Source organism: Arachis stenosperma, chromosome 3 (assembly GCF_014773155.1).
Source record: "Arachis stenosperma cultivar V10309 chromosome 3, arast.V10309.gnm1.PFL2, whole genome shotgun sequence".
NCBI lineage: Eukaryota > Viridiplantae > Streptophyta > Magnoliopsida > Fabales > Fabaceae > Arachis > Arachis stenosperma.
The window spans coordinates 163,248,073-163,271,449 of NC_080379.1; the positions used below are offsets into that span (position 1 = coordinate 163,248,073).

The 23,377-nt window shown below is 32.7% G+C and overlaps 3 protein-coding genes across 5 annotated transcripts; 2 read left to right on the plus strand and 1 right to left on the minus strand.

Annotated features, from left to right (window-relative positions):
- The first annotated feature begins 37 nt into the window (after window positions 1-37).
- Window positions 38-1,943, plus strand: LOC130970574 (delta(8)-fatty-acid desaturase 1-like). The gene has a single exon (XM_057896699.1). The coding sequence runs from the start codon at window positions 375-377 to the stop codon at window positions 1,719-1,721; it is 1,347 nt and encodes a 448-aa protein (XP_057752682.1). The 5' UTR covers window positions 38-374; the 3' UTR covers window positions 1,722-1,943.
- Window positions 1,944-7,478: 5,535 nt separating this feature from the next.
- LOC130968386 (delta(8)-fatty-acid desaturase 2-like) lies at window positions 7,479-9,690 on the plus strand. The gene is made up of 2 exons (XM_057893619.1): window positions 7,479-7,844; window positions 8,075-9,690. The coding sequence occupies exon 2, from the start codon at window positions 8,157-8,159 to the stop codon at window positions 9,501-9,503; it is 1,347 nt and encodes a 448-aa protein (XP_057749602.1). The 5' UTR covers window positions 7,479-7,844; window positions 8,075-8,156; the 3' UTR covers window positions 9,504-9,690.
- Window positions 9,691-11,637: 1,947 nt separating this feature from the next.
- Window positions 11,638-17,483, minus strand: LOC130968283 (cullin-3A-like). 3 transcript variants are annotated; one of them, XM_057893472.1, is made up of 5 exons: window positions 16,997-17,483; window positions 14,129-16,232; window positions 13,062-14,060; window positions 12,673-12,776; window positions 11,638-12,566 (listed from the first exon to the last, which is right to left on the minus strand). In XM_057893472.1, exons 1-2 carry the CDS (start codon window positions 17,155-17,157, stop codon window positions 14,195-14,197), a joined length of 2,199 nt encoding a protein of 732 aa, XP_057749455.1. In that variant the 5' UTR covers window positions 17,158-17,483; the 3' UTR covers window positions 11,638-12,566; window positions 12,673-12,776; window positions 13,062-14,060; window positions 14,129-14,194. The 3 variants fall into 3 exon arrangements, with proteins under 3 accessions (XP_057749455.1, XP_057749454.1, XP_057749456.1); XM_057893471.1 differs by having other exon boundaries at window positions 11,860-12,566; window positions 13,062-16,232; XM_057893473.1 differs by lacking the exon at window positions 13,062-14,060 and having other exon boundaries at window positions 11,877-12,566.
- Between the last annotated feature and the right edge of the window lie 5,894 nt (window positions 17,484-23,377).

Sequence of the window (23,377 nt, forward strand, 5' to 3'; positions counted from 1 at the left end):
ACGGCTATAACTTAAAACCTTACAATTCTGTTAATATAGAGCTTATAAATCTTCCTACCTTGGAGAAACAAGCATCTAAACCTAACACAAAAACCAAAAAAAGGAAACAAACCGAGAAAAAGAAGGGGTTTTAGGTTCCCTCAATATCAATCCAGGTCCCTTGATCAAAGGGATTCTCTGATATAATATATTATTCGTAGAATCAGATACTTCATCATCTTTCTAGATATCTTTCTGTGAATGAATCAAGAATAATATAGTTATATACTTCCATTTTTTGTTATTCTTATCCCTTGGTTGATATAGATACACATATACATATACATAGTTTTGATATCATAATCAAGATCAAGATCAAGATCAGGATCAAGAACATGCAGGGGGTTGAGAAGAAGTACATAACCCCTGAGGAGCTGAAGAAGCATAACAAGGCAGGGGATTTGTGGATTTCAATTCAAGGGAAAGTCTACAATGTCACAGATTGGGCCAAGGATCACCCTGGCGGTGATGTTCCCATTCTAAACCTTGCAGGCCAGGATGTAACCGACGCATTCATCGCTTACCATCCCGGCACAGCATGGCAATATCTCGACAAGTTCTTCACCGGCTACCACCTCAAAGACTACAATGTCTCCGAGGTTTCCAAGGATTACAGAAAACTCTGTTTCGAGTTTGCGAAAATGGGGCTATTCGAGAAGAAGGAGCATGTTACTCTATACACTCTGTCTTCGGTTGCTGCCATGTTTGCCATGGTGGTCTACGGTGTCTTGAAATGCACAAGCGTCTGGGCTCATCTGGGATCTGCCCTTTTGCTTGGTTTGCTTTGGATGCAGAGCACATATGTTGGACATGATTCCGGCCACTATGAAGTTATGTCAAGCCGGGAATACAACAAGTTTGCACAGATTCTTTGTGGGAATTGCTTGACAGGGATAAGCATTGCATGGTGGAAGTGGACTCACAATGCACACCACATTGCTTGTAATAGTCTTGACTATGATCCCGATCTACAACACATTCCGGTTTTTGCAGTGTCTTCACGGTTCTTCACCTCAATGAAATCTTACTTCTATGATAGATGCCTCAAGTTTGATGCTCTGTCTAGATTCTTGGTGAGTTACCAGCACTGGACATTCTACCCTGTGTTGTGCTTTGCAAGGCTAAACCTTTATCTTCAGACCTTTCTGCTATTGTTTTCGTGGCGGCGCAATGTCCCGGATAGAGCTTACAACATTGCTGGGATCCTTGTGTTCTGGACTTGGTTCCCACTCCTTGTTTCATGCCTGCCAAATTGGCCGGAGAGGGTGATGTTTGTGGTTGCAAGTATGGCTGCATGCTCCATTCAGCACCTCCAATTTTGCCTAAACCATTTCTCAGCCAATGTGTATGTTGGGCCGCCAAGTGGGAACGATTGGTTCGAGAAGCAGACGAGTGGGACACTGGACATCTCTTGTTCATCTTGGATGGATTGGTTCTTTGGTGGGTTGCAGTTCCAGCTTGAGCACCATCTGTTTCCAAGATTGCCAAGGGCGCAATTGAGGAAGGTTTCTCCATTGGTGATTGATCTTTGCAAGAAGCATGGTTTACCTTACAGGAGTTTGTCTTTCATAGAGGCCAATATATGGACCCTCAAGACCCTAAGAACTGCTGCATTGCAAGCCAGGGACCACACTATCCCTCCCCAGAATCTGCTATGGGAGGCTTTCCACACTCATGGTTGAACACAGCATATATAGTTGACAATTGAGGTTTCTCTCAAGCAGATTATCATACACCTTATGGTGTTAGTTTTATTTGTTCATGTTCTATGTATATCTCAATAAGCTAAATGGTATTCTTGTACAGTTTTCTTCTGGAAATGATGTTAAATTGCTGCACATTGCATGCAAGTAACATTAGGCTTATGTATCTATCTGGATTATATATATGAAAATGTCCTCTCATTTGCTACACTCTTGCTTTTTCAAAATTAAAATTAAATTTTCAAACATAATTTTGCAAAACAAAAATACTAGGTATCTAAACCTATTTTACTAAGTCCAATCAAGTCATAATACTTCTTTTTCTTTGTTTTGGTGCTTCTTTTTCTCTCCTTTTCATTTCTCTTTCTTTTTTTTTTTCTCCTCCTTCCTATTCTTCTTTTTTCATTTGATTTCTTCTCCTCATTCCTTTCTCTCCACCTTTAATTCTTAATTATAAAAAAAATTGTCAATAATTATAATAGTCTATATCATATCTTTTTAATAATTATCTTAATTCTTTATTATATCTATGAATATTATATATATATCTTTTAAATCATTTTTTATACAATATTTTGAATATAGTATATTTTTATTTTTGTCTATTTAATTTATCTGAATAATTGGAGAATTATTTGTTAATATTTTTAATAGTATATTATTATTTTTTACTATTCAAATCAATATTTTATTATTATTATTAATTTGACAACATTTAATGAATATATAAAATTTATTTTAAATATTTTACTTCATTTTTTCTTATAGACATTGAGTTATTTGTTTATTGTATTTTATATTTTTTTATTAAATATAAATATTTTGTAAATTTTTTATTTTATAAATTGTTTGGTATTAGTATAAATAACAAACAAATATATAAAGTTATTTCATTTAAGATAAATATATTCATGAATAACTTATTTTAGAAGCATATTTAAGACATAAATATAAAGAAATAAATATTTTTTATATATCATACAGATACATACACTAGTATCACATAAATTAAATACATGATGAGTTATGCATCAATTTAGTTAGTTAATTTTAGTCTTTAATTAGTTAGTTTTTAATGTTAAAACTCTCCTGATTTTTTATGTACAAGGATTATTATAGTTGTAACCTTATCTCTGGTTTGAAATTTGGTAGAGCTCACATTGACACATTGTTACTTCCATTCTTTCATTCATTCACTGTATCTAGACACAGCAACAACGACAACAAATACTAAAAATAAATAAGAAAAAAAAACTTGGGAAATAACTGTGAACGTATTTGCAGGATGAAAACAGTGAATGAATTCATTCATCAATTGAGCTGATCGAATAGAAGGTCTGTGGGTGTGGGTGTCGTGCTTAATAGTTACTAAAATCCAAAAGGTGTACAAGAATCATGAGTGCCAAAACTTCGATGTGAATTACACATAATAATTAAAGGTATATGAATTTAACCGATTTAAATTAGTTAAGTGATTAGTTTATTTATTTATTTAAATATAATTTTGTTAAGAAATTATTTAGAAGTCTAGTTAATTAGAGTTAATTAATTAAAAAATAAGAGATTTAAACTCATATTATCCAAAATAAACAGTAATATTATGTCATGATACTACTCTTCTCAAAAATTTTAGTTGATGGAAAAAGGTAACATTAATTGTTATATTTTTAATACTCTATAAATCTCCATTGTACAATAACTCCCTATACTTTCTCTTTCTGCAATATCTCTCAACTCCATAGACTAAGAACTAATTCATTACATATCTAAATTCTATTTAAAGATGTATTGCTGGCTAATAAATATTAAATCTCCAACATCGAATCTCTAAATAAAATTTCGATCTACAACAAATTAAACTTTAACTTATTTAATTGATAATTATATTATGTGTACACAAAATACCAAATACTAAGTCACAAAAAAATTATTAATCACTAAAAGAAATAATATAAACTCCGTTTTTACTACTAGAAAAAGAATCCAAATAGATACTCAGCCCTGTATAAAATGTTATACTATACGAATTATGGACGACCGAAATTACAATTTGGGTCTATCTGACTATCTCCATTTCAAAAGGTTCATATGAATCACACATGAGGCACACGGGCAATGTGAAACAATATGGAGGAAAGTGAGCCTAAACTGCCTGCCAGCGAGTTGTTTCCTTTTTTTTTTCAAGAAAAACAACGTTTATATTATTTTTAGTATAAAAAAATAAAAATACATATACCTCTTTTTCGGATAGACGAAAAGAAAAAAAAAAAAAAAAAGCCAGGCATGAGCCACTTTTATTGACATATCACATGGTTAGCAATCCTTGATAGGTGGAGGACTTAATTAACGTGTCACGTGGCATGGGGCCATGGATCAGCCAATTGCGATATTTAAATCTAATTAACATTGCCTCTTTACTCTTTAGTCTGATAATGTCAATAGACAGATTCTATTTGCTCATACTAATTCTGTCCTTCCTGTTATTAACTTATCATTTATTACGATTATTAGTTTAGTAGCAACCATAGATTTGATTCGTGGTTTAATAGCTAAGCACGTCAAATCAAAATGAATTAAGAGACCCCATTTGTTCGCCAAAAGTTCAGGACATCATCGATCCCACCGTCAATGTGTCATTCTTTCTTAGGCTCCAAATAATCTCCTCCTCTATTTCATCGTCCTGCTTCTGTAATCATAATAAAAGATTGCTTTGTAATTTTATTGTCCTTTAAAGGGAAGCATATTATTAACACACACCTGAAAAGAGTAATCATGATATGACTTATGTATAAAAATAAATATTTCCATAAGAAAAGAAAAATAACAAGGTCATAAAAATATTTTGTTTTATTTCTAGAAGTTTTCCATATTTATATTTTCAGATACTAAATATCTATAATTTTAGTTTTTAATAGCACATAATTTGCTTATCTTCATAGGCTATACATATCTATATTTCTCTATAAAAATATACTTATTTGTGAAGTAAGAAAAAAGACAATGTACAACTAAATTTTATAATGATGTATTTTCTTAACTTTTAATTATTTCTTTCAAATTTATTTAGATATATTAAATGTTTTAAAATACAGAAAATGTTGACCACTTTTTTTAAAATTAAAATTAAAGGAATAATTAAAATAATAACATGCGTTTATGAGAATAAATCAATCCTCTGGTAAAAATCTCTATGAGCTGTGTTATCTTTCATCATTTCCAGAGTTAGTAACTTAAAATACAAGCAGACATTGAGCACATCGTTTGTCGACCAAATCAGAACCACTTTGCTTATTTTCTTAAGTCTGGTGGCCATGTTGCATCACGTTTTGCGATGTTTATAATAAAAGTAATACCAGTTATACTGTGTTTAGAGTCTAAATTTTTGTTTAATTTAATTTTTATAATAAATTTTAAATATTTAAATAATTTAATTTTTGTATTTTAAATTAAAATCAATTTTCTTTTTGACAATTGAATATCAAATCTTTTTTCATAAACAAACCTGCATATTATTATTATTAAGTTTTTAATTTGTCTATTATTGTAAATCTAAGAATAGTAAATCGTATCATCATATATTCATATCCATATAAACAAAAGAAAAATTTCTTAATACAGCTAAGCTAGCGTAACATGCCTGGCATTACCGAGTTATTATCTAAATAAATATGAAACTCGAAAATGTTACACAAACCATGCAAATATATATATACACACACATTTCTTTTGTCTATATGAGATATTAAATTTATTCCAATAGATATTACTTACAATAGACACAACTTTTTGTCTTCTAGAGTCTAATAAGATTTGAGACTCAAATTCACAATTTTTTTTCATCTCCATTTTATCACCCAAACAAAATCATGTCGACAATAAATATATTTATTCTTAAAAAATTGGAAAAACATTATATTCAGGTCCCTCACCGTGTCTCTTTTTCTAGGTGGGGATAAAACTCCACTCAGTTACTTTCCTGGCAATTAGTCCAAGTCAAATATTGGAAAGGTTCAAAAACTAACAAAGAAGTAAACAAAATATCGATCAAAATCGGCTTAGAAAACGCACCCTCTTATATATAGAAGGTTCGTGTATTTAATAATTAGTGACAGCAGTTAACTACTTTTGCTTCTTAAAAAAAAATAGCCAAACCCAATTATTTAATATATCAGTATAATACTTGTACGCTACTTGTAAATTACTCAACTCTAATTTAAACTTTTAATCAAACGTGATTCATAATAAAAGCACCAACAAATAATATTAAAGTAATGCGATTTTGAGTTAGTTTATAACTTTATATACATGGAATAATATATAATAGTTAAATTTTATAAAAATAATTAAAAATATTATATATTTATTACACATAAAAGTATGAAACGAAACAACATTTGAAAAATAAATAGACATTTGTTAATAAAACTCATGTATCCATTTATAATATTTAATTAATAAGTAAGAAGATATTAAATGTCAACTAAATAACAAATTAGAATAAAATAAACAAAATTGTATGACTTTGATGCTCTGTCAATTGAATCCTAGTAACAATACCTATTATAACGACATATACTTAAATAATGATCTATTGTTTTATTCGTTTAAAAAACCTAATACTATTTTTTTTTTAAATTAACCCATCAAATTAAGTAAAAAAGTCTGACAATTATATCAAAAGACAATGAGACCCTCAACAAAAAAAAATATATTTTTTTATCCTTAATTTTTATTTTATGAGATTAATTAATTCTTCTCTTAATATTTATTCTATGTATTAATGGAATAAGCTTATATAGAATGTTAAACTAGTAATTTATCTATTATAAACCAACTAGGATTAATAAATTTTATTTTGTTAAGAATCTCGTTGTGTTTTAATAATAATTATCAAAACTATTTAATTTTTTATTTAATTTTTATTATTTTTTTAAATATATTAGTTAAATTTATTATGTAAAATTAAAAAATATTAATAATTTTTAAATTATTTTTACGAAAATATATTAGTGATTCATATATCGCATAAATATGTTTTAAAGAGATAATAACAGAATTAACCAATTTTACGGAAATGAAATATTTTTTTATCTGAAAATCTTATAATCCTTAAAATTTTTATTAGAGGAGGGATTGGGTATTCAATTAAATTACATTACAAAATATGTACATAGCGGGCTCCATCGTCTAGGCTCAAGAAGAGACCTTCCCCGAAAGTAGCATCTATGCTTATAAGTTAGTATAGCTACAAAGATTGATATTTTTCATGCGGTACCATAACTATGCTTCTAGTCTTGTAGGACCGGATAGAAGACTTACTCCGTTATTGTATTTAAATAATAATATATGGTAGATGTATATTAAAATTAGTGGTTAAAAATAATTATCAATATAAAATATATATTAAAATATAAAATATAAATTAAAAATAATATTTAACTTTTTGAAATACATTTCATTCTTTAAAAATAAAAATGTAATATTTGGATATTTTACATGTTAAATAGTATAGTATATTAGAGATGAGTTTTTTATCATGTATGCAATTTGAATTTTGATGTTATTATATTGGTGTTAAACTGTTAATGTGTGTATAATAATAAATTAATGAAAGTGCAGGCTGGCACAGCATGAGTATGGTAGTGTCAGCTTCCGCATGTGATGTGTGAGAGCGAGACTGAGAGGTGAGAGCATCACATTCTCCGTTCCCCAAAATATCTCAGCATCGACTTTAACCCACTCTCAATACGTTGCAACGCGCTTTACCATAACTAGCCTGTGCCCCACCCACCCATTCACACCCTCATTCTTCGCTGGTGTTTTGCTCCTTAAGCATATCCTTTCCACCTTGGGTGGTTACTTTCTAAATCGTTTAATTTAATATACAAGTTATAAATAAATCTACCTAGGAGATCCCAAGCATTTTCCCCCGAGAGAGAGAGAGAGAGAGAGAAAGAAAAACGGGGTTTTAGGTTCAGATTCGGCGTTCCTGCCGCCCCCTTTCTTTCTCATTCACCGCTACACCTCCTTTCTTCTCTGTTCTCTGTTCGCTTTCTCGACTCCCTGCTGATCTGATCCATCTTCTCCACTTTAGAACTTCAGGTACATTGAATTCGGTTTTGTTGTTATTTCAGTTATTCTGATTCTCAAACTGAAATTTGCTATTAATTAGGAGGAGGCTGTTATATTTGTTAAGAATTAGGATGCTGATGTTATCATGATTACGAAACTGCTTATGCTTATATTTAAAACATGCGTTATGGATATATATATCACTGGAATGCTGATCTTTAGCGCAAGTTTATTTATTTATTTACATGATACTGTGGCAGGAGAGTAAAGGAGTTTGACAACCATGGGCATAGTTTTGGCTTCATCATCATCATAATCAATATCAATATTAGGATCAAGATCATGCAGGTTGTTGAGAAGAAGTACATCACCCCGGAGGAGCTGAAGGAGCATAACAAGCCAGGGGACTTGTGGATTTCGATCCAGGGGAAAGTCTACAACGTCACAGATTGGGCCAAGGATCACCCTGGCGGTGATGTTCCCATTACAAACCTTGCTGGCCAGGACGTAACCGATGCGTTCATCGCTTATCATCCTGGCACAGCGTGGCAATATCTCGACAAGTTCTTCACCGGCTACCACCTCAAAGACTTCAATGTCTCTGAGGTCTCCAAGGATTACAGGAAACTCTGGGTCGAGTTTGTCAAGATGGGGCTATTCGAGAAGAAGGAACATGTTACTCTATACACACTGTCTTCAGTTGTTGTCATGTTTGCCATTGTGATCTACGGTGTGTTGAGCTGCACTAGCGTCTGGGCTCATCTGGGATCTGCCCTTTTGCTTGGTTTGCTTTGGATGCAGAGCACATATGTTGGACATGATTCTGGACACTATGAAGTTATGTCAAGCCGCCAATACAACAAGTTTGCACAGATCCTTTGTGGGAATTGCTTGACTGGAATAAGCATTGCATGGTGGAAGTGGACTCACAATGCACACCACATTGCTTGCAATAGTCTTGACTATGATCCTGATCTACAACACATTCCGGTTTTTGCCGTGTCTTCGCGGTTCTTCAGCTCTATGAAATCTTACTTCTATGGTAGATACCTCAAGTTTGATGCTCTGTCTAGGTTCTTGGTGAGTTACCAGCACTGGACTTTCTACCCGGTGTTGTGCTTTGCAAGGGTAAACCTTTACCTTCAGACATTTCTGCTATTGTTCTCGAGGCAGCGTAATGTCCCGGATAGAGCTTACAACATAACTGGAATCCTTGTGTTCTGGACTTGGTTCCCACTCCTTGTTTCATGCTTGCCAAATTGGCCGGAGAGAGTGATGTTTGTGGTTGCAAGTATGGCTGCATGCTCAATTCAGCACCTCCAATTCTGCCTCAACCATTTTGCGGCAAATGTGTATGTTGGGCCGCCGAGTGGGAACAATTGGTTCGAGAAGCAGACGAGTGGGACACTGGATATCTCTTGCTCATCTTGGATGGATTGGTTCTTTGGTGGGTTGCAGTTCCAGCTTGAGCACCATTTATTTCCAAGATTGCCAAGGGCACAATTGAGGAAAGTTTCACCATTGGTGATTGATCTTTGCAAGAAGCATAATTTGCCTTATAGGAGTTTATCTTTCTTTGAGGCCAATCTATGGACTCTAAAGACCTTAAGAACTGCTGCATTGCAAGCCAGGGACCACACTATCCCTCCCCAGAATTTGCTATGGGAGGCTTTCCACACTCATGGTTGAAGACAGCATAGTTGACAATTGTGACTTATCTGGAGCATATTATCAAACACCTTGTGGTGTTAGTTTTATTTGCCCCTTGTTTTCTGAATTGGGCAATTGGAGTGAGATTAGGATTATACGTCTATCGGGAATGTATCAAATTATGAGCGATGATTCATTCAATAATAAAATCTTTTCCTTTTATGAATGTAGTTAGTTAGAAGAAAGTGAAAAAAGTGGCGGGTTTTGCTAGTTCTACACAAGAAGACAAATACAATAATAAAAACAGTAAGGGCAATGCAAATTAAGATAGATTCCCACTTGTTAACGTGATAAGATAAGTATTCGTAAACGATGGAGTGGTCATTTCCATAAATTTGGGCAACTAACCAACTACACACCTTTATTTAATAGAAACAAATGCTCAAGAATATCCAATGATGCTGTAGTATTTGACTATTTCCAATACTTAGTACATTCGAAGTCTTAATGTGGAAGAAACTTAGCAGATATTTATTTGAGATTGCGGTATACTAGTCTTTGGAATTGGTCCATGGCCATTGGGATTACTGGTTTCAGATCCCTGACTTATCAAACGTATATTGTTACTCGTTTTGCTACTCATTCCCCTTTTAAAAACAACCAATGATTTTATTTTGCTTGATTATATCTGATGTTTGCAATAAACAAATTTTTCTTTAAACATATTTGTGTTTAGTTTTTTTTATCGCATTATTCATAATTCTTTATTTCTTTTGGATATTTCTCTCTAATTATTTATCTATTTTTATCTAATGTGCTCTCCTGGTTGAAATGTTTTGTTGGTTTCCTCAGAACGTTTTCCTTGGGACAGAAAAATCGAATTTCATTAATGAAAATTACAAGGACAAACAAGTATAAGTTCAATATCACAACACTACAGATTATTATAAATCATCAAAAAGCATGCAGGGCATAGTGGCATACCCTTTAATCCCTATATAGGTATTTAAGTACATATAATATCATATTTCATTCTTGTACCCGAACTTTTGCTTAAACTCAACGACTAAATCTCCATTTTAGTCTCTGAGATTCACGCGATTACTCATTTTAGTCCCCGAAATTCAAAATTATTTATACTGGTCCTCCAGATTCAAGTTTCGGCACCAATATGGTCCCTCAACTCTTTTCGGTGATGATTAGGCAAATGGAGTGCTGAGATGACACCCTTCCTGTCATGTTGGACGCTGTCACGGCTAACTGACACGGCGATAGTTGTATTTGTATCTAATTTAGTCCCTGAAATCCTAATTATCTTATTATTTATCTGAGTTATAATGACAAAGTTTTAATAAGGGGGACTAAATTGGATACAAATACAACCCTCGTTACGTTAACTAGCCGTTACAGCGTCCAACGTGACAGGAAGGGTGTCATCTCAGCACTCTATTTGCCTAATTATCACCGGATAGAGTTGAGGGACCATATTGGTGCCCAAACTTGAATCTGGAAGACCAGTATAGGTAATTTTGAATTTCGAAGACCAAAATGAATAATCGCGTGAATCTCAGGGACCAAAATGGAAATTTAGTCTAAACTCAACTCTTAGAATTGCAACCAAATTCTATACATACACTTCTGGACCCATGTTTGTTAAAATTAGTCTCTTCAAAGTTATTATTTTACATTAGCCGACGACAACACATACTTTTCTGTTTCACAAATTTTGTTTGTATTTTTGGCCCACAATAAAAATTTGTTGAGAGGCAACTGACTCAATTCAATTAGTGGGCTACAGTAGAACCTAAGGCCCGGATTTCTTGTAACTGGTATCCAATAATTCAAGGATCTATGTACAAAATCAACAACCATTCAAGATTCAACAAACTTGGCCAAAAAAAAAAAAGATTCAACAAGTAATATTGAGAATATTTTACCCAAAAATATATATATATATATATATTGAGAATATTATTTACCCAAAAGAAAAAATATATATATATATATATTGAGAATATTATCTCTACCGGACTACCCATGATAGACACATTTTATACCTCACAAGCCAGAAAAAAAAAGACATTTTAATCCTATAGAATAATTAAGAATTTATCTCTCTACCAAAGAATTAAAAAGAGTTAATAGTCAAAATCGTCCTGAAAGATATTTTGATCTATCAAATTCGTCCCCGAAAGATAACCAACCTGATCGCGTTAGTCATTCCGTTACATGACTTGTTAACTGCCAGCATAGCAGCTTAGTGTACCCTCTTGTTGCTGATAAGATAAGTTTATTAAATCAATTCAAATCAATCCCTATAAACCCTAATCCCAAATTCAACCATTGAAGCAATTCAAAAACTTTCTCAAAAGAAAGACGTCATAGTCTCTCAGATATAGAACTTTCTTCTATTCACCAGGAAAATTTTATCTTTTGGTCTTTTTAGACACTTATTGCAAAAACAACACATGAAGGGGGAATACCATTAAAGTCTTTCCTCATAAATTATGAATTCTAATGAAAAGAAATGTTTTTTTTTTTCCTTTCTTGTAAATATGTATGTGTGCTTACCCGCTATCTCTGATTCCTTTTAGCCAATTTCGTAAATCTGATTCATTAGGTCCAGCATATCCTTCCCTACTCTTGTCAACATTAGCCAATGAACCCTTTGGAACCTTGGGGTTCCCTTCTCCAAGAAGAGTGAACCTTTCAACGTCCTTATGATCATTGCAGCTTGGATCTCTCCAGGTAAAGTTTGACGTACAGATGGAGACCAAAGGGAGTGTATAGTGCGAAGTAGCTGGGAAATAAGAACATGAACCGCTTAATACAAAGTACTTAATAAGTATTGGATTTATAGGAGTTGAATCCAGTGTTGAGCTGTTTTCAGGATTCCAATTAGCTTTCTTGATTCCACTCCTGTTAAGTGCCTTCTCAAAGAATGTCACACTGTGAAAACTTGACCACATAACTTGTGCTTCTGAGAACAAGTAAACCAGGCCATATGGTTCAGATAAATACTTATCCTGCCATTCTGAATGTGTCCAATCTTGGCTCAAAGGTTCCAAAAACCGTGCTAAAACTTCTTGCAGTTGTTGAATCCTGTGCAATTAAGGAATAACAAGAAAAGGTTAATTGATATCTTGACTGACTTTACACCAAAATGAAAGGAATATTGACAGAATTATCTGTTATATCTGATCATTACCCAGCAACAGAAGCCATCACAAGAAAAGCTTCACCTAGAAGATTATGCTCTCCTCGAAGCAAACAACCTTCCCTTTGCAAACTTCCAATGGTATTGGCAATGCCCTGCATATAACGTTGCAAGAGTAAATAAACACACTAGATCTCCCAAACTATGCTCTGGACATCAGAGTACTTTCAACTTAAGATTATATGAAATTTTGTAAATGTATTAAAAAGCCAGGATCTTCTGTTAAGATGCAATTATCCTTTCAGTCAAGTTTCACAAGAACTAAAGTCAAACATATGTATGAATGATGTTAAGATTAAAAACAAGAATATATGACAAATTTGTCAAAGAGAAACCAACTGAACATCTAATTCAATATTTTATAACTAATAACTAACTACCTGTTCAAGATAGAAAGGAAGTATGCTGCTATCTCCAACAATACTTTGCAAGTTAGTAGCGCCTAGTGACACCATATTTTCTCATATAAATTCCACAAATGCATATTAACCATCATCTATAGATTCTAGATTTGAGCCAGATCTGTACAAAAACTCAAAATCTTGAGGAAGAGGGACATGAGTACCAAAGCAACCAATGATTAAATTTGGAATTAGGGTCCATGGACTTAGGGACTGATTTAAATTGATCTAATAAACTTATCTTATCAGTAATAAGAGGGTACACTAAGCGAGTGCCATGCTGGCAGTTAACAGGACATGTCAGCGAGTGTTAACCACCTCAGCGCAAGAGATGACGGAAGGACTAACGCGATCAAGATGGTTATCTTTCGGAGACGAATTTGATTAATTTTATCTTTCAGAGACAAAAATGGAAGCCGAGGTATCTTTCAGGACCATTTTGACTATTAACTCGAATTAAAATAGAAGAGCAACAGCAAAGCAAAGAGAATAATATAACAAGATGCCTAAGATTCTTAGGCTAAGAACTAAGCAGCGTGCCACTTCACACAAAAAATGACCGACAGACAAAAACAAAACTGTGATCCATGCACAAAGAAGTCATTATCTTTCATAATACTTGAATCTAACTAACAAGAGAACATCATGAATCGGCTCCCTTGACAAACAGGACCTATATCTTGTTGAGCAGCATCTGCAACATTGTCAGACAACCAAACCATCTGGTTGAAGGCTTTAGGTATCAAATTTGAATGATGGCCATTTAAGTCAAATTCTTTGATAATATAACAAAATTAAAGCACATAAACTGGACTTGGATCCAAAATTTTAGTGATAATAGGGCATGGTTCCCCCACTTTCATTGGATGCTATCAGTAACAAGAAGTAAAAACTTAATCCGAAAAACATGTTAGAACTTCCTCACACCCAAAGACATTTGTCCGAATTGTGATGCAGATAACAATGAAGAAACAGCACCTGGAGGGGGAAAAACAAATCAATATACATTGAAAATCAATGGAGCTATTAAAGGGCAAGTTTCTCACCTAGTTTATAAAGATACAACATCTGGGTCACTGTAACTCAAACTAAAACAAAAGAGTTCACCAATTCTAGGCAAGATACCGATACAGTTTTCTGTCATTTTCATCCCTCTCCAAAAAGTCCCGTTCAATCAGGGACTCTATCCGTTTCTTTACCTCGGTTGGGTTCGCAAGAAATCGTGATTGCAACTGCTTTGTGACCTCGGCTATAAGGTTATTATGATCAAGTTGCTTCCTAGATTTCATGATCCTCACTATGGCTGCTTCGATCTGGGGCTTCCGGTCCTCCTCCACTCTCTGTCGAGTTTCCTGTTTCTCGGGCTCCGATTCCTTTTGTGCAACTACAGTTCCTATTTTCACCTTGTATAGTTTGCTACTGAACTTGTCATTAACAAAGAATGCATCATCCTCTCCAACATCTTTACTCATAGGCTCTTTCCTAAGGACATTTCTTCCTTTAACTAAAGCCAATGATTGCAGGCATCTCTTAAGATCTGAAGCAGGAATCTCAGTCGCTTGCTCAATCTCCTTGTAGCTAAGTCTGTCCGCATTATTAAAAAGCATAAGAACACACATTTGGTAAGTGGATACGTTTAGCTCGTGCTTCTGACCTTTCCCAAAGGTTGCTTTTAAGTCTGCAGTGCCCATATTAGTTTGCCAGGACAATCTCCGGCCGGTGTGGGTTCCGAGGTAATATGATCGAAACTTCTCACAAAGGGCAGACATTTCGGCTGGCAGGTTGCATGTAACACTGGACTGAGTTGGCCACGACCCAGTTGTCAGGACCTGTACAGTAAGTGTAGGACCATCAACAAGTTCGGGGTGGCTGGCATAAAAGCCCTGCATAGTGTCCTGGGAGGTTTTCATGTCTGTAAACATGCCCTCTAATTTGGATGTAAACTGGTAACCACATTCCGTCTTGAGCTTAACTATGAGACTTCTCTCTGCATCATCCGAAACAGTTTTTCCTGACAGAAGTCGCTTTGCCAGATGCTGTTTGTAATACTTCTCAAAAACATCCTTTTCTTGCAAGTAACGGAATAGCATCATCACCTTGTCAAGGGTAACCTCTACATCATCCTCACTAACCCCTTTCAGACCTTTACGAAGTTTATCATCAACAAACAGCGAAATAAACTCTGGAGATCGAGGGTTCAAGTTAATGAAATATTCAAAGGAGGAATTCAAAGCATTCTGGAAAGATTTGTCATTGTTAAATGCAAAGTTGATAATCTTGTCATATTTGTCCTTCTCATCTAAGAGCCTCTGCACGAATTCTACAGGATCCTTCAACCTTTCAGGATCATTAACAAGCTGCTTGCCGGTTTCTTTGATGTGTTCAGTCATGACTTCTCGAATTTTTGAGAGACCATCGGGAACACGACGGAACAAATTATACATTCTACCCAAATCATCATATTTATCATCAGAAAACATGTGTACCAATCCAGAATTCTCCATATGGATTAATCTAAGCATGTGATTTTCAATCATCTCCTTCTCCACCACATTAGTGATCTTCTTTTCAGTCCTGGGATCCAAGTAATGGCTCACTCTATCTATTTCTTCATTCAGACGCCTCTCAGCTTTCTTCAAATAATCACCACAATCGCAACACTCAATGAATTTCTGGGATTCTACCCGGTAGAACTCAGCTGAAACATGAAGAAAATGCAGTTCAAATTCATGCACATAAACAGAAGGACCCAAATCCACGAGCATCTTTGTTATATTTCTCATTATCCCTCTATCAATAACATCCCCAGTGCGTTCACTATGTACTAATTCCAGAAGTGTGTTCAGTAACCGATTCCTGATCTGATTGGAATAAATAACGATTTCTCTCCAAAGGTTCAAGCCGAGTTCATGAACAGGGGTCTTCTGAGTGCTTGGTATATAAGTCCTGTCCATGTACATAAGTATGTCTCTAATCATTTGCAATGCCTTATTATGATCATTCCATTTTCTGTTCAGTTCTTCCAGAAAGGAACCTCCTTGAGCAGCTTCAACAGATTTGGCTATTTCTTTTAGATGTCCAGTCATGGTAGCAACCAGTCCTGAATACAGCTTCTCACCGAATTTGTGAAGCACCATATTGTATGCATTTCTAAATCCACACACAAATAGAAGGGTGATATTAAAAGCACTATCGATTTTCCTTATGAAAACCAAAAGATATAAACATATTTTTAGTCCCTCCAATACATGATAAAAAATCCAACCCATATTTGTCATACACAAACATGCTGTACACTTCACTACGCCCAAGAGAGTTACTACTTAGGCAATACAGAATCCATGCTTAATCACCATGTGACATCACTTGGATTTTCAAAACTACCATTTGATGAGCTATCAAAACTACAAAAGAAGAAAATAAGAAAGGGCAAAGACAACGAGTCTAACTACAGGTACTGACAAAAGGGCACAGCCAAAGTCATGATTAGTGAATTGTAATAACAACATATATCAACATCTATGTAGCTCACCCTCAACAACTAAATGTTTGAGAGCGAAATCGGCATATCATAGCACTACATGCATAAATAGAACAAAAAACAATGAATTTATTTCTAAGGTAAATCATCGTTTGATAAACATTCCTAATGCTGAGTATGTGAACAGGCAATAGACAATACCTTAATATAAACATGAACAGCACCTCTATGAGCAACACCCCTAATCCCCAATCTCCTCTAGTTTTGTTTTTTTCTTTTATACATAATAATAATAACTAGAATCATATAATCATCAAGAGGAACTCAGTACCTTATCTACATAATACGCATCAATCATTTAAGGCATACATAATAATAAAAAAAGAAACCAAAATTATTTTTAAGGGGAAAGGGAAGAAATTGGGGAGAAAACCTGTAAAGCTCTTCAAAGCTGAGACCACTGGCGTTGTGATTGTAAATCTCATGAATAGCATGTTCGAGAATCTTCCATGTCTTGTCGGCATATTTCGGATCTATGACAACCCTATGCTTGAAAGCTTCTATCTGAAAATTTCTCTTCCTCTGGTTACTCATCTTCTCCCACTTCCCCCCAAAAAATCGAACCTTTCCTGCGACCCAAAACCCTTCCCTCTTCAGATTTACTCAAACCCCGAGATCGACGAGGTTGCACCAGAAATGAGCATGCAAAGAAATCGGGTCAAAAAGAAAAATTGGATTCTTTTTCTCTGTCTCTCTTTAAAGAGAAATTTATGGATGCTGATGAATCATTGGGCAGGATTTAATAATAAAATGATTTTGGAAACTTTGAATGATTGGACTTTTTTTTTCCGGGTGTGTGTCGGAGATGAAGAAGATGATGATGATGCTGATGATGGGACCCTTGGGCTTGGGTGCTGTTGTTTCTCGAAATTGTGGTTTATAATGGCGAAACGACCTAAAACGAAACGAAACGTTTCTTCTCGGAGTTTCGCGTTACACTTATTTTATTCTTGTGCTGTGTTGTGTGACACTAATACTACTAGTGATTCAATTCATTACATAGGCACTTGGCAGCATTACATTCTAAGCAATTCTCAATTTTAGTTCCTAAAAATATTTAGTAATTGTGCAGGATAATTTTACTTGGTTTACAAATAGGAATTTGTTTTAAAAAATATAAATTTTATTAAACACTGTTCTAAGAGAAATAATTAAGAAAGTATTTTAATAATTTTTTTGTTAAGTATCTTTAAATAGTATTTTTAAGACACTTATATTCAACACTCAAAAAATATATCTAACTTATATTTTGTATATATAATAAGAATGTAGGAAGGATTGGTATCTAATTTTTATTTTAAAATATTTGTTATTATATATAATTTATAAAAAAAATATATTTTTGTTACTTTCAATACTTAAATCCAACACCTTTCAATTATGTTATAGATCACTTGTCATTTCAACTAATTTTTTTATTGATTTTATATACAATAAATAAACGAGTGAATTAATAAACACTTTACTACTAAATAATGCACTAGTATATAAGTAATATAAGTTTCCATATATTTATTACATTAAAAAACTATAAGAAAAATGCTCATACTTTGATTCGTATCATTTTTCATCGTTCGATCAATGTATAACCTCTTAAGTAGTAAACTAGCAAAAATAAAGCATAAAACTCGTATACGTGACAATTTATAATTGAGTAATGCTACGGAGTTAAAATATTATAGATAATAAATAAAGATATATAATTAATAATATTTACGTGTATAAGAGAGTGTGAATTATTTTTTTAATTTAATTAATGTAATTAATTTTTTTATAATTAATTTTTTTTATTTAATTATACTAAAAATTAATTCTAAATTTAATAAGAATTAAATTCCAAAAATTTCTCTCTCATTATTACTACATACATTTATAATTTGATCATTTTTTTCTCAAATAAAAATTTTAAATTTTTAAATTTTTAATTTTAGAAAATCTTAAATCACCTCAACACATTTTATAAAAAAAAGCATCTTAAATTTGATAAATTTTTATTTTGTTGAAAATTAAAAACATCCAAAATTGTTGGTTCATGACTTACAAAATAAAATAATAAATGATAATAAATTAACACCAATTTATTGATTATAAATATTATATATATAATTATAAATATTATACGTATAAAAATACGGATGTTAAATTAGAAAATTTAACAACTTTTGTTATACAACTCATATTTTACATATAGACTATTATAAATTAAAAAAATAAAAAATAAAATATAAACAAAAAGTAAGAAATAAAATTTTAAAAGTAATTATTAACTCGTCATATTAAAATCAATAAATAAGCATACATATGAATAGTAAATAAAAAATATTAAATTATGACCCTTTAGTGTATATGTAAGATAATCTAAAATATATAACAAGACACATAGTTTAAAATTTAGTAATATTAATTATAAAAATTTGTTAGTTATGAATACTATATATATATATATATATATGTGTGTGTGTGTGTGTGTGTGAAATTATGAATGTTATGAGTATGAAATTATGAATGTTATATGTATTTCACCTAACTATAAATATTATGTGTATGAATTTCTGGATGTTATGAATAAATTAATTTAGGTATTTGACATTTTCTTTTTCAAATCTAATTATAATAAAATTTGAAAATATATATGAATAAAAATAAATCATTTTCACATTGAAAAACATGAAACAAATTTTTAAATTATCGAAGACGGTGATTTAAAAAATTATACGTTGATTTAAATGTATAATGTCTTCAAAAAGAAAATATTAAAATATTTTGAATCATAATTTATTAGTGCATATATAAAATAATTTAAAATATATAATAAAATATAATTTAAAATTAAATAATATTAATCGTAAAAATATATTAGTTATAAAAATTATGTATATGAATATATAGATGTTATATAATAAATAAAAAATGTGCTTTTATTATTATAATATAAATTAACTACCATAAATATAAATGATGTGTATTCATTTAATAAAAATATAAATTAATAAATGTATGTACTTATAATATGTTATTTAATATATGCCATTAATGCTTTTATATACATTAAATATTATAGTAAAAAAAACATAGGCGCGTGAAAGGATTACAATTAAATTTTATTCATCTCATTAAATAAAGTTAAAAACGAAAAATTTTGGCTGATTTTGGTCCCTAAATTTGGTTCCAAACTTTTTCCTTATAACTAGATTACTGATAATTGAATTTGAATCTATATTTGTGATGTCTAATTAATAAATGCACAAAGGGTAACCGGTGTTCATGATTAAGTAGCTAATGACATGAAGTATGGAATTGTACCTTTTCAATTTTTTTAAATTATTTGATAAAATATAATTTTTTATTAAATATTTTTTTATATATTTTTTATTTTATTTAAAAAATATAAGATAAGAGATCATACTTTATCAAATATTAAAAAAAAAAATTGAGAGGATCGATTGCTATGTAGCACTAAGCAAACGAAATAATTTCCGTAGGACATGTAAAGGCTAAAACATGTTCTGCCTCTAACAATGAATCTATTCCATGACTCACTAAACATAGTTAAGCAAGCAATTGAGATTCATATTTCTGCTTAGCTGTAACATAATGAGGCTTAACAAGCAACTAAAATTCCTCCTTGCTTTAGCTACCCGCAATTGTTGAATTTAGTTTAATGGATTTTCCTCGTTCATGAAGAAACTTTGTTGCTTGACACAAGTCATGATAATGATAAAGATTTAAAGAGATTAAATTAAGAATTGTTTTAATAAATATATAAAAAATTTAATTGATAATAGTAACATTTATCTTTTTATCTTAAAAATAGATGTTAACTAAATCCAATAAATAAAGATAAATATTAGAAAGTTATTAAAATTTATTGTTTTTAGTTATTATTTAATTATCAATTCAATTTTTTTAATTTAATTCGTTTAGTTTAGTCCAATAATATACTTTATCCTATACTTTAAAACATCGATAGCTGACTAATGGTTAAAAATAATAAATTCTAATCATTTTCTAGCATTTGTTATAAATAAATAGAATAGAATAATATGAATGATTTAAATGATTTGTCTAAGATATGAATCAAATAGTATAATAATCTTCCAATTTCATCTAGAAATATCATATTCCAGTCTAACATTGGGAAAAAAAAAAAAGCACGGCTCACATTTTGTCCTGCCATCATAATTTGTGAGTAAATACTCATAGTAGTCCCTAAGATTCGTGCAAATGCCCAATGTAATTCTTAAGATCCCGATTTTTTTATTATAGTCCTCTAGATAGAGCTTCGAGCACCTAAAGTGGTTCCTGGACATATTTCTGGTGATGAGTCATCATTGGAGCGCTGATGTGGACTTGGTTTGTCATGCTGGAGGGGTCCCAAACGTCGTCGTTTTGGTTTGACGCCCTTGATAGCCAAAAACGATGCCGTTTTGATGTTATTTAGCATGAAAAATAGTTTTCTCTCCAATACAAACTTCATTCGTCTCTTCTTCTTCCACCCTCAGTCTTCATCTTCGTCTCCTCATCAATGGCGTAACCGTAAGGTTCTAATCACTTGGTTAAAAAAGTTGAGAGAAGAAGAAGCAAGAGGTTTTCGTTCTTTTCTTCCGTCACCAGAAGCAAGAGGCTCCGACTTTGTGATCAAAATTCTCCTCCCTTTTTTTTTTACTTTGCATTTTCAATTCAGTGTTGGTTGATGATATGCAAGTTGTTAATGTGTTTGAGGTTCGGGAGTTTTGGTGTCGTTGTAGTGTCTAGGGTTTGAAGGTTGGCTGGGGTTCGTAGGGTTGCTCTATTTAATCCGAATGAAACAGGAATATCGTAAACGATGTATGCAGGACTGGTTCAAAATGTGTTCTTGAGGTGTTGATGTTATTTTTTTTATAATGCATTAGTAGGCTTTCAAATTCTGCCTGTATTAAGTAAAAACTTTAAATTTCTTGCAGATAGAAGAGAGTTTGGACATCATATTTCATAATGGGAGTTACTTCAAAAAGAATGTAGAAGGGATTATAATTTATTCTCCGGACAACAAGGCCTGTTTAGGTTATCTAGACACTGACACTCTAGATGTCTTTTTCATACGGAACTACCATAAGGAACTTGGGTACAATGACAAAAAGTATTGCTGGTGGCATGTTCCTGAAAAAGGCTTGGATAATGTGTTGAGAAATGTAAACAATGACAAAGAGATAAGAGAGACGGTGAATTGTGCTAGGACAAATGAGAAAATGATTTATGTATATTTCGAGTATGGAGTATCAGTGTCGGAGGTGTTAGAAGGAGGTAACACAGTTGTGTACTTTGATGAAGATGGTGAAGAGTGGTGTAATGCTAAAGATACTGATGTTAGTCCCCAACTGATTGAGACTCATGCACTCATAGTTGCTCCCACTCCGAAGGTTGTACCATCACACTCCAAAACCAAAGTTCACACTACATTTGAAGTCACACAGCCACCACCAGTGTCAAGGACAGCTGGAGACCTTTACATGCAGTTTCTGTGGTGAAAAGGGGCATACGAAGAGAGGTTGCAAAAAGAAAAAGGATGCTGATGCTGCCGCTGCTGCCGAGGCGGCTGAGAAGAAGAAAAAGGATGCATGATATCCTGCACCTGAGCAGCCTATTGAGTAGCCCCAAGACGGTTGTCGCCAAGCAAATGTAAAAAGCAATCCCATGAAAATCGAGATAACTCAGCCTATTGCTTATGAGGAAGAGGATTCTCAAAAGATAACTAAAATTTATATCTTTAGGCTTTTATTATTTTCGTGGATCAATTATACTTAATGCCAACTTTTTCTCATATAGAATCCTGGACTGAAAAGACCTTCGAAGCTGTCACCAAGAAGAAGATCCTCTCTGCCGCCAATTTCACCAACAGTGAACTCCTTGCAGGGTACATCTTCAGCAACAGCTACAAAGTTTGTCAAATTGATGAAGTTCATCCCAACACCAGGATTTAAGCCACCAAAAAAGAAGGATCGAAGACTTTAGATAAATCTACTTAGGAGTTTCTGTTTTGTGTAATTAGTCTTTTCCCTCGTACAATGACTAGATGGTGAATTGTGATCCAAAGGCCATTTTGAGATGCATTTTTTTTGATGAAACTACAGATAGCAGCATTCATATTCCTTGGCTACCTTTTATCTTTGTCTTTTGTTGTTTTTTGATAAACAATGGAATTTATCTTAATACACTATGCTTTGTGGTTTACCAATTACTTTTCTTGCCTTATTCGGCCTTTACTGATTACGGTTCATTTCATGCACAAACATAAATAACAACAGTTTCATAGTTAACAACATTTTCATTCTATCAACAAGCAGTTTTTTTACATATGTTGCTAACAGGGAACCTAAACCACCAACTCATTCATCATTTACAATACAGGATTACAAACAACACTATCAATACAAACACAACTAACACTAACAACTGGGTAATCACTTTTTGCATATGGACATCCTCTTCCAACCTCCGAAGCCTCCAATCAAAGTTCATCTTCACTTTATAATCATCACCACAAGATTCTGACTTATCAACCTGTTCCTCATTCACAGAATCTGCCCACACAAAAAAGTCTGCACCATCTCTTCCCACTTGTCTGTAACCAACAAACAATCAAAGTTCAAAGAGGAACAATAGAAGAACAGTGAGGAGAGAACAATCATAACAACACAAGTAATTATTCTAACCCACATTATAATTGGGGCATCCATAAAACGGTTTGTTCGGATTCGAATCTGTGCCAATCCAT

Coding starts and splice junctions, on each gene's coding strand:
- LOC130970574 (XM_057896699.1), top strand. CDS start 375: ATGCAGGGGGTTGAGAAGAAGTACATAACCCCTGAGGAGCTGAAGAAG.
- LOC130968386 (XM_057893619.1), top strand. CDS start 8,157: ATGCAGGTTGTTGAGAAGAAGTACATCACCCCGGAGGAGCTGAAGGAG.
- LOC130968283 (XM_057893472.1), bottom strand. CDS start 17,157: ATGAGTAACCAGAGGAAGAGAAATTTTCAGATAGAAGCTTTCAAGCAT. Junction 16,233..16,996: donor AGCTTTGAAGAGCTTTACAG/GTTTTCTCCCCA, acceptor GTGTGGATTTAG/AAATGCATACAATATGGTGC.